Here is an 11,780-nt window from a genome sequence, read left to right as displayed (position 1 = left end):
TTTCAGCTCGTTTATTTTCATATAAAAATACGGCATACAGTTGCATCAAACAATGGTATAAACATCATTCAATGTAAATTGTGATAATCGTAATTAATAATCGCAATTACAATTTCAAGGGAATAATCGACAATTATGATTTTTGTCATAATCGTGCAGCCCTATTCTTAATTAAACACATTTTTGAAAAACACAAAAAGGAGGGTGGGACCTGGGCTCTATCCGTTAGTTATTGAATTAATGCAGGCAGATCTGAATGCAAACTTGCAGTCGATTGTATTTAAGCTGACTGGAGAAGTCCAGTATACATCACCAGAGAGAAGTCTAAGTCTAAAAATGAGGTCACATTTGCAAGGATGAAAGGTTTGCAATAAGATTAATAACATGCATTTATGAAAAAGGACAGAGGGAATACATTTATTTTCATTCAATGCAGACTTGAATTAATAATAAAAAAAAACAATAAATACAGTAAAACATTTGAAAATATATATATTTTACGAGTATACATTTTACAAGGGTACAAGTAAATATTCTAAGTCAAAGTGTTCAGCTGCCTAAAAAGTTTGGGAATCCTTGCTATAATGTATCGTGTAATGTATGTTAGTACATTTGTGGGACTTACAAGATCCTATAACTCCTTAGTCCTTGTTTTACGCCCTAAGTATTATAGACAATTCTGGAAAAACAACGTCCTATATTACTACAGAAATATAAATTGTCACTTCTTGCTGGATATGGCACAGCAGCTAAATTTATGTTTGCACATCCCTCTGGGCTGTATCTGACAAGTATACCAATTTAAAACAGACAGCATCAACAATCTTTCATTAACCTGACCATTCTTTAAACCACCACATTATATCTATTTGCCTGTACAAGTTCTGATGCATATGTCTGCAAGTCTTCATTAGCCAGTGTCTGGACGATGATTCACATTTCTCAGTCTCATGGCATTCTTGGAGCATGACAGGCAAAGCCAGAACTGGTTAATAAAGAATGAGTGTGGGACATACAGAAATGTTCAATAGTAAATCTACCCTCCTCATCTCTCCTCGCCCCCCTGAATCTGCTAGGCCAGGCCAAACCTCCACAGTCTCCCAGGACTCAGCAGTGTCAAGTTAAGACATGCCTGCTTCCGCCTCGACCATCCCAATGAAGGCAGAATAAACATGAAAGCCATCAAAGGCAGAGCACATAAAATAAAAGCTTAGGGCTGGGACCCAGACTACTTGTGGGTTCCCACCTACGGAGTCGCTTTGAAAAAAAAAAGAAAGAAAAAAAAATTACAGAAGAACAAAACAAACAAGCAAATCAACAATTGTGAATCTTCTTAGATTTTGGCTTCTGTTCTCAGTAAGATGTTTAAAAAGAGATGCAAAAATATGTATTTTTAAGCAAATTTTGGAGTACTGCATTAAAACCTTGATAAATATAAAATTGACATTTATTTATAAATATTTTGTTTTGTTAGAAGACTATGATAGAAGCACATTTATCAAAGTATTTAATTTATTTATCAAATAAATTAAAAATAAAATTGTGGCTCAACAAATTAGTTAATTTCATTACCTAAGGGCGCATAATCAAGACAAAAAGCATCAAATATTACACGTCCGTCAGTTTCACACTGTTTTAATGACACGATTCAAATGCAAAATGCCTAAAACAACAAGAACTAAAGTGAATTAGAAGAAAGGCATCTGACTGAAATGGCCCGTTGTAGACCATGTGCTAACAAATGGCTACTAATTAGCCAAGTGTATGATAGGAACATTGAAAGCCAAATCACTTCCTCTTCCATTATCTAAATGCAAATGCCTTATTGACACCCTGATTACAGCTCATTAGACATGCTTATTACTTACATATATGCCTACTGATATAGCTGCATCTACTTGGGAACGAAAAGCTACAGAGGTCATGGCTTGCTGGGACTCTACTAATTGGTTACGTTACTGCTCTTTTCCCACAGGCAGAAGAACCTCCTCCTGCAACCCAATCATTCTGCTTATGCTGGAAGAAATTCAATGATTTGCGTAATGTGCAAACCTTCACTGCCAAGTAGAGAGGTCACTCCATGCCAAATCTAACAGAGGGTCTATATCATTGTCTAAAACAGTTATTCTGAACCCAGAGTATGTATCTTGTACGATCTGATTAGGTAAGGTTTCTCCATGACGGCCCCAAGAACTGCAGAACAATAAAGCTTGAGCTGTATTTAAGAGGTAATGATTCTTGCTAAACGACATCCAGTATATGATAACAATACAACACAACAAAAAGTTGAACCATGACTATTAGAAACATGCAGATTGATTATTGCCTAAAGCTATGAAATAGCATCATTTCATAATGCATTTCACCAGCAGGACTGAGTGATCACTATTATTAGTATAATGCAGAAAACTACAATTACCATATGTTTCACATCTGAGCAGATCGAAAAAGTGGACAGATCATTATGACCTTAGAAGTAACTAGCCCAATAGTTTCTGATTTACTAGCAATTATTTATTGGATACTATTATTTATTTATGAGACACTAGCATGTATTGTCTCTCTACAACTGCCTTCGCTTACAGTTTACGATAAAGCCTCATTTGTTAACATTAATGCATTAAATATAATGCATTAAATTATCTAATAATGAGCAATGTATTTTTACAGCATTTATTAAATCTTGATTAAAAAATTATTAGTACATTTTGAAATTAACATTTAATAAATGCTGTAGAACTATTGTTCATGTTAGCTTATGTTAATAAGATATTGTAAAGTGTTACCTTTTTTACTTGACATACTATTGACTAGTCAGAATGGCTATTTAATAGTTTATTACTACTTTCTAGTAAGATTAATGCTATAAGTAAGATTAATAACACACTATTGACTAATAAATTAGTACTAATTTCTAATAAATCTAACAAATGGAATAGATACTAGCAACTATCCAAAAGGTAACTAAGAAATAAATAGTGAATAGTAACAAGCATGATTATTAACTGCAATGAATAGTAACAAGTTACGGTGGAATTGGTGCCTACAGCTATTAGAACACATAACGTTACTAGTCAGAAGTGAATAGTTGATATCTGAAATACAGATCTCTTTAGATTTCAATAAAAAATGCAATATGTTACTAGTAACAATTAAATAGTTACTTGTCACTATCAATAGTGCCAATTAGCAAAGGAATAAGTTATAGTATGCAACGAATACATATTGGTGGCTACATTTAGTGACTAACTAAATGTAAATGTAATGCTAACTTTAACTTTAAATAACACATGCTAAATCGACTGGTCATAACACTAGAACAACTGTTCTTCATAGCGCAGGAAAACAAACAAAATTTTAGTGACTCTGAAACACAATTTGACGAGAATACAAGAGAAAACTGCTTACCCAGGTGAAGGGTCAGGTTGATGGAGTTCGGGTACTGGATGCCCGCTAACATAGTCTGACTTTGCCACCAGGTGGTATCCGGTTGGGTGTTGTAATCGGTGAGAAAAGCAGCGCCGTGGTGGTTTCTGGGGTCTCCGGCATCGCAAATGTGGCATGATTTAGTGACTCCCGTTACCCCGGTCTGTACACAGTATTCTTCAGGCGGCGAGCCGCAAGTGTTGGTGGCCACTACGGTTACATTGAAAGCGGCGTTAACAAACTCTGGCATGCAGCGCTGAGGCCGATCGGACTCGTCTATACACTCATCCATCGCTCCATGACTGCACGCTGCCCACAAAGTCCATAATAACAAACAGCTAAAAAACGACATTGTGTCCTTTTGTTTACGCGACCTCAAGTAGCTACCGTCACTGACTTGATCCCTTAAATCCTTGCAGTCTTTAAAAAGTTTGCGGTAACTCGCCAGCTACCCAGTTTGTGGTTTTATAAATAAACTCATGCGGAAAATGGTGGTAATCGCTTCACCTACAAAAAGCGATAGTTGTGGCTTAATCTCCTCGCGACTTCTCTCTTGCAAACCTTCACTTTATTAGTGTTTTGTAACCACCGCCATGTGAAAAAAAAAAAAAAACTTTTGGAGAAAAGGAACTATATCCGACTACACCCTGGCAGCTAGAGCGCAAGTCAAAGTAGCCTACTTCCAAAAAAAATCCCTACATCTACTTCCGCCTGAAGGATGCTTTGATGGACCGCCGACCCGCTAAACAAGGCAAATCCAAATGGACAGGGCGGCATGGGCGTGGCTTTGCACTTTTCCAATTGGTCGGTTTCCCAGACAACTCCAGGAGTGGGTGGGGACAGAATTTCATACCTCACAGATTCTCAACGTAGCGACCACTAACTACCCGTAAATAGATAAACAAATATGTGTGTTAAACCAAGGCTTGATTCGTCATCAGAAAATCCCAGAAATAAATCTCTCCTTCAAATAAACTGTCCATATGCAGGCAGGCAGTTAAGTACTTAAAGCTGTATTCATTTAAACACTTTTCTGTGTTTTCTACCTTTACATTTATCTTCTGGTATTTTCAAAGAGACACTTTCTGGATGAATCCCCCCGTGCTATGAATAACTAACGTTAGCTGTTGCTTGCTGTGAGCAGTGGGGTCAAAGAGCAAGGTTATATATACTTACTCTACCAGGCAAGGGTGTATCCGAAAACTTTAAATAGCTGAGGTTTCAATTTTGTGTGCTGTTTATTAATATTTTACCAGCATTGTTTCTAAGATGTATAGAGAAGCATCTTAAAGTCCCTCCCACACTCGTTCTAGCCATTTTAAGATAAATCCTTCAGACTCCTATTTTCAGGTAGGCCTATGCGTATTTTAAGAGTTTCTGTGTGTTATATCTTACCTCAACATCAACTCATTTTTTATGCAGCTAGCATATTCAAAGGTTTCACAGAGCTAACTAACAACTAGCTTATTTTTTTTAAATTCAATGTTTGTTATATATTACCTCAAAATTAACTTTATGCAAAATAAATAAAAATAATAATAATATGCAAAATATTTTTAATGCAAATAAGCATAGATCCCAATCACTATAGGCAAATTCAAAGGATTTACAGAAATAACTAACTAAACAGTAATAAAATAAAATAAATGAGTAACAGTTAGTAATAGTAACAGAAATAAATACATTAACACATAGAAATAGTAATAAAAATAACAGATAGTTCTGGCTATTTTGGCAATTTATGGTTTTATAATTCCCCCCCAATCCATATCATACTGAACTGTCCTTTTTTTTTGCATTGGATATTCACAAATCAAGTTTGCTCCATGGATTGATTGGAGAGTGAGATCTGGTGTACTGAATTATCTAAAAAGGTATGTGTGCCATTGATAAGACCTATAGCAGATACTGTATCTGATAATCTACATGAGCCCAGTGAGTGTTTCAGATTGGCAGTGAGCAGAAAGACCATCATCAGATCCAGTCTTCAGACACATTCCTTTAGATAATGCTATTACGATTTAATCAAATGGTGATCAAAGAACAAAACTTTGGTGTTTATCAAGACAATCAATTAGTGGAGATTAATTGGCTTAATTTCTCTATAGGATAGAATTAACTCCGTTGGAAAGAAATGTTTAAATTTCCCTCATAAAATGCTAAAATATTTAAATTGCTAAAAAGCAAAGATATGCTTATTTGTTTTTGAGCTAAGAATCTTGACGTCTAGCAGTACTATAAAACCTTTGACCTTGCAATCAGCAGTCAGCTCTGTACTAGACTTCTATCAATCAGTCGCCAAGTCTTACTACATCCAGGACCGGGGAAATGAGGGCTAGATTTATTCCTGTCAAAATGAGAAATGAGTGTCAACACTTCGTGAACAAATATTCATTCCTACCCCCCATACTGCTGCATCAAGCTGAGGCATGCCCTGGATGTGCATTGCCTCACTGCTACCTTCAAACTTTGAACACATTCATCAGCAATTGTTCTCTAAGGAGACTTAGTCTATCAAGGATATAAGAGGTATGCACTCTCTCATCTTACCCAGAGGCTACGACTACATTCTCCTCAGACATATTCCGGATCCTCTGGAATGTTGCTGTGGTGCAAAATTTGCTTTTTTGAGTAAATCAGATATGAGTAATTTGTAAAAAATGTTAAAGTAACAACAAGACAAGGAGTTAAAAGTGTGTAAGTATAAGTATATAAGTATAAGTGTGTACAGAATTTGTGGTTGTATTTGCAATATTGAAACAATTATATTTGCAGTTTAGGTTAGTCAATTAGGGTTTGATTAAAAATAAATAAGCAATTAAATACTTTTTTATGGTAATATCATTGATGGTAACATCCACAGGCTCTCCAATCATTTATAAATATACTCTACTTCGGATTTAAAGCGCCCTCTATCGGTAATCATTAGCAAACGCCTCTGCCGCAAGCCAAAGAAACCCGATAAACATTAGATATGTGGCAGTCATTTAAATAATTTATAGGAATAGTATATTTAAATAATATATATGTAATACATATTATAAATAAAATATTTTGCCAGCATTTTAATTTTACGCACCAAACACTACAATTACATAAAACTAAATGTAAATCTAAAGGCTTAAACCTTGCTAATATTGAATTATACATATTAATTTGTGGTTTCATTTGAAAATGTTTAGCTGAGCCATGGATTTTTTGTTAATCAAAGATATTTGGTAGTCAAAATAATAATTTACAGTTGCTCAAATATCACTATATCTCACATGTTCCGAAACGGAACATACATGGATAAAAAAAATAAAAAAAGGATAAATTTGCTTTATACTTTTCACTCAGTGTTCCAACACTCTTGTGTGTACACTGTTTCATAGCCATACTTTTCCAGCTGCAAAAATGTCACTGTATTTTGTGGTCTCTGGAAAGACACTGGATTCTGAAAAACTGAAATGTAAATATTAAAGTACAATATTCAAGCATTTATCAGTCAGCAATCCAATATTATTATTAAATACAAACATGTTATTGTTATATTTCACACATTATTTTCTCAAAATGCATACTTCTAAACTGAGTCGTTTGTTTTAGGGAACAAAATGTTGCTCAATCTGAATAGAAAAAACTTGGCTGGAGTTACACATTGCTGCACAACCACACATCTGGAAACTGAGATTTTGATTCCCACCAGTAACTTTATGGTTTGATTGTCAGTGAACTCAATTCTTAGAGGGCATGAGAGAGATCAAGAAGACCCATATTTTAAATATTATAAAGAAAGGATTCAAAAATGATACAAAAGAAATTATTTTATTATAATACAACACTTAACATGTATTTGCCATCTATTAAAAACTGATTAAACATCATTGGTTACAAATAGTTATTTTAATAACTGTTATTAGATGACAGTATGGCAGTCATGGTTTAAACTTTTTCATGCTTTAAAAAAAAAAACAGAGAAAAGACTGAATATTAACAAAAAGCAACAACAATACTCAAAACATAATTTTATACCTTCCCAAAGATATCCTTGTTCAGATGTTTGGATTTAATAACCACCCGTTTCCCCCCCAGCCACCTCTGAATCCCCTCCCTCCATATCCTCCTCCTCCACCTCCATTAGATCCTCTGTATCCACTAGACCCCCTGTATCCACCCCCACCTCCACGATACCCTCCACCACCCTGGTATCCTACACCGCCTCTATATCCTCCACCAGACCAGGATCCACCACCACCACCCCCTCTGTATCCTCCTCCACGGCCCCTGAACTCTCCGCCCCCTCCAAAGTCAGTACGTGCCATCTTGGGTGGACGAGGACCATCTCCAAAGCTGTTAAAATAAAATAAAAAGATAAGAGGTGTTAAAACAATACAATTAACATCTCAATTTCAAGAGAGTTCATTAAGAAAGCTTCATCCTAAATAAGCCAATTAAATATATGGGTTCAATGATCTCACCGTGGGTTGGAGGCCATGAGGTTGATGCCCGCTAATGAGGGTCTAGACACAAGCCGAATGACGTTCAGCAAGCGCTCATTGGTGGGATCCAAATTTCTGATGTATTCTGGGTCTTTGGTCACCTCCACCACCAGGGCTTCCATCACTGCCCTCAGGGCCGCCACACCACCGGCTACATCATGGGGAATCTTCAATTTGATCCTGCAGAAGGAAGGAATATTCGGGATTATCACTGGAAAACTTCTCTTGTTGACTTCCTTGCAAATATTTGGCTTGCTCCCAGGATTCCTGACTCAAGAATTCTGGAGCGCTTATTTGTTGTTGTTTATGGTTCAACTTAATGAAACACATACCAGTCATCAAGCTCAACAACTTCTCCATTGGAGGTGATCTTCTTTGAGCCGAACAGAATAAGCTGAATAGGACTGACAAGAGTCATTCCTTTGGCAGAAATGGCTCGAGTTCGTATCTATAATCACAAAAGACAAAATTATACTTGCGTTTTCCTAGAAGTCAACAAAAAAACTACTTTTAGCAGATATACACTACCAGTCAAAAGTCTGGGGTCAGAAAGATTTTTTCAATGTTTTTTAAAAGAAATTAATACTTTTATTCACCAAGGACGCATTCAAACTTATCAAAAGTCACATGAATGAATTACAAATAGAAATCAATGTTTTGTATTTTTATAATGTAACTTGTTCCTGTGAAGCAAAACAGAATTTTCAGCAGCCATTACGTCAGTTTTCAGTGTCACATGATTCTTCAGAAATCATTCTAATATGTTGATTTGGTGCTCAAGAAACATTTCTTATTATCATCAAAGTTGAAAACAGTTGTGCTGCTTTACATCAGTGGTTCTCAATTCCAGTCCTCGCGACCCCCCGTATATTATGTCACACTTCTCTAAGTTTCGTCTGTGTGTGAAGACGCTGCAGGCAGTGGAGTAGCGAAAATCCATGAATGAATGTTCTGAAGTGATGTAGTAGTACTTAAACGGATTTCCCGTGCTCAGGGAGTAGAGAGCAATGAACACTGTGTAGGGACCCTGTCAATTGGAACACAGTTCATTCATGGAGCTCTCTACTAACAAAGCTGGTTATCTGAATCAGGTGTGTTAAATAAGAGACATGCAAAATATGCAGGGCGGTGGGGGGTTCGCCAGGACTGGAATTGAGAACCACTGCTTTATATAACAATATAAAAGTCTTAACTGCCATTTTTGATCAATTTATATTTACATTCAGTCATTTAGCAGATGCTATATTTACATTCAGTCATTTAGCAGATGCTTTTATCCAAAGCGACTTATAAATGAGGACAATGGAAGCAATCAAAATCAACAAGAGAGCTATGATATGCGAGTGCTATAACAAGTCTCAGTTAGCTTAACGCAGCACACGTAGCAAGGTTTTTTTTATTTTTATTATATAATTAAAAAAAACGATAGAATAGAAAAAGAATAGAGCAAGCTAGTGTTAAAGGCATTTTTTTGCTTTTGTTAATTGTATAATAAATAAAAAGAAAACAAACTGATAAATGGTTGATGTGCCTAACTGAATGGTGAAATTGTGATGAAACGATGGGTTTGATGGAACCGCAAGTAGTTCTGTCATGGCAAGGTTGAGTTGAAGGTGATAGTCCTTCATTCAGCAAGAAATGTCTGTTAGACAAGCTGAGATGCGAGCAGCTATCGTCGGATCATCAGGATGGAATTAGAGGTAGAGTTGAGTGTCATCAGCATAGCAGTTATATGAAAAGCCATGTTTCTGAATGACAGAACCTAGTGATGCCATGTAGACAGAGAAGAGAAGTGGTATGAAAAGCTATGTTTCTGAATGACAGAACCTAGTGATGCCATGTAGACAGAGAAGAGAAGTGGTCCGGCACCTGAGCCCTGAGGCACCCCAGTAGTTAGATGTTGCGACTTGGACACCTCAACTAGGATCTATCTGAGAGGTAAGACTCAAACCACTGGAGTGCGGTTCCTGAGATGCCCTTTGCCAATAGAGTTGACAGAAGGATCTGGTGATTAATTGGTTAACTGTGGTTAACCAATTTAATGGGTCAATGCTGAATAAAAGTACTAAAAATATTTAAAAAACCCAAACTTTGGAATGAAGTGTATGAATTTAAAATGTACAGTCTTTCTCTTTGTCCTGCACTATACAGTTGAATCAAATTTTTTAATTGGACTACATAAATTTGATTGGACTGGATTCTAATATATAAGATTGGATTTGAATATTAGAATAAGAGTGTCCCGCCCCTAATATATTATCTGCAACTGAATAGCCAGTAGAAAATCATGGTTTATGGTTGTAGTGTAACTGAAGTCTTTATTAAGTATAAATGAAGCAGAAATGGGAAAAAAAAAATAGTAGTTTAAAGCTAGACTTTCAAACCAACCTTTTCCCCAAAGACAAAAAAAGGAGATGGATACACCATATCGTGGTTGCTGAAAGGACAGTTGACTGAGGATTTATGAATGAGAGCATTTCGCCCCTCTGTGGTCAGGATCTTCCTTTTCTCCTTGTGGTAACACACGTTGGGGTAAGAGCCAAACGTCAGCACAGAGATCACCACATCCAAGTTATTGTCTGGTCCCACAGTGTTAAACATCTGATTCAGGAGGCACTCTACAAGAAAGGGAAAATACAAAAATCCACTATGAATCTCTCTAAATAACATCTGAGGACTGAAATAAACTGTAGCACTACATGGAAGGTCATTAAGAAGCACGGCTTAACCTTCAGGGAAGCCGACGTTGACAAGAATCTCTTTCAGCTGGACCTTGGCCTCCCAAGTCATCCTCAAAGTGGGCATGTTCAGCCTCTTGTGCTCACAAAACCGGATCTCTGCATCCTCACCTCCCATCCTGGAAAATTTGAAATTTATTTATATTGAGAATCCCTCAAATCAAAATGGTAAAACAACAACAACAAAAAAACATTACAAAGTCTCTAAATTTAGCACAATGGCATCTGGACCCACCGGACTTCATCCCAGGCCTGGAAGGCAGAGAGTAAGGCAACGTGATCTGAGAAACGTGAGCCCGCAAAGTTCCTATGAACAAAGCCGAGGCGTTTGCCCTCGTTGATGAAGGGCTCAGGGAAACAGGTTGCTGCTGAGATAGTGCACAATGCATCTCCAACACTAAACAACACAAACACATACACAAAAACAAGTAAATACAACAGGTAATTTGGGGGGAAAAACAGCTAATAAAAAAGGTAAGAATATATATTACACATATGTGACCCTGGACCACAAAACCAGTCTTAAGTGTCAATTTTTCAAAATTGAGATTTATACATCATCTGAAAGCTGGAAAAATACGCTTTCCATTGTTGTATGGTTTGTTATGATAGGACAATATTTGGCTGAGATACAACTATTTGAATATCTGGAATTTGAGGGTGCAAAAAAATCAAAATATTGAGAAAATCACCTTTAAAGTTGTCCAAATGTAGTTCTTAGCAATGCATGTTACTAATAAAAAATTAAGTTTTGATATATTTATGGTAGGAAATTTACAAAATATCTTCATGGAACATGATCTTTACTTAATATCCTAATGATTTTTGGCATAAAATAAAAATCCATAATTTTGACCCATACAATGTATTTTTGGCTATTGCTACAAATATACCCCAGCGACTTAAGACTGGTTTTGTGGCCCAGGGTCACATATGACACTGTAAAAAAGCTGTAAAAAAACAATTATAATACTATGCATTTTTCTTATTCATTAATGCAATGCGTTACTTGTCTTTGTAATTGTGAAATGTACTAGCAATTTCTGAGTTAAAATTGTTTCTACACTTAATACATTCAAATGATTCAAAACCCCTACCACTTGTCTCTGCTGAGTAACAGAACTGCTGCTCTATA

At 36.2% G+C, this 11,780-nt stretch overlaps 2 protein-coding genes across 3 annotated transcripts in view; both read right to left on the bottom strand.

The window, feature by feature from the left end:
• LOC107726890 (laminin subunit gamma-1-like) overlaps positions 1-4,130 on the bottom strand; it is a 64,216-nt gene extending 60,086 nt beyond the window's left edge. Inside the window, exon 1 of the mRNA XM_016536596.1 lies at positions 3,409-4,130. Coding sequence (XP_016392082.1) covers positions 3,409-3,778 — 370 coding nt within the window. The 5' untranslated portion in view covers positions 3,779-4,130. The remainder of the gene's footprint in view (positions 1-3,408) is intronic.
• Positions 4,131-7,387: 3,257 nt separating this feature from the next.
• The window catches only part of LOC107726925 (DExH-box helicase 9), a 13,124-nt gene continuing 8,731 nt past the window's right edge, over positions 7,388-11,780 (bottom strand). Inside the window, exons 24-29 of one of the 2 annotated variants that reach the window (XM_016536618.1) lie at positions 10,881-11,042; positions 10,637-10,764; positions 10,296-10,525; positions 8,240-8,355; positions 7,887-8,087; positions 7,388-7,758 (exon numbers count right to left, since the gene is read on the bottom strand). In XM_016536618.1, coding sequence (XP_016392104.1) covers positions 7,461-7,758; positions 7,887-8,087; positions 8,240-8,355; positions 10,296-10,525; positions 10,637-10,764; positions 10,881-11,042 — 1,135 coding nt within the window. In that variant the 3' untranslated portion in view covers positions 7,388-7,460. The remainder of the gene's footprint in view (positions 7,759-7,886; positions 8,088-8,239; positions 8,356-10,295; positions 10,526-10,636; positions 10,765-10,880; positions 11,043-11,780) is intronic. The other variant, XM_016536617.1, reaches the window with a different exon arrangement.

The sequence above is a fragment of the Sinocyclocheilus rhinocerous genome, unplaced genomic scaffold (genome assembly GCF_001515625.1).
Source record: "Sinocyclocheilus rhinocerous isolate Xijiao unplaced genomic scaffold, SAMN03320098_v1.1 scaffold606, whole genome shotgun sequence".
In the NCBI taxonomy this organism is placed as follows: Eukaryota; Metazoa; Chordata; class Actinopteri; order Cypriniformes; family Cyprinidae; genus Sinocyclocheilus; species Sinocyclocheilus rhinocerous.
Note: the sequence above shows the minus strand (reverse complement) of the source record. Positions and strands in the feature narration are given on the sequence as shown.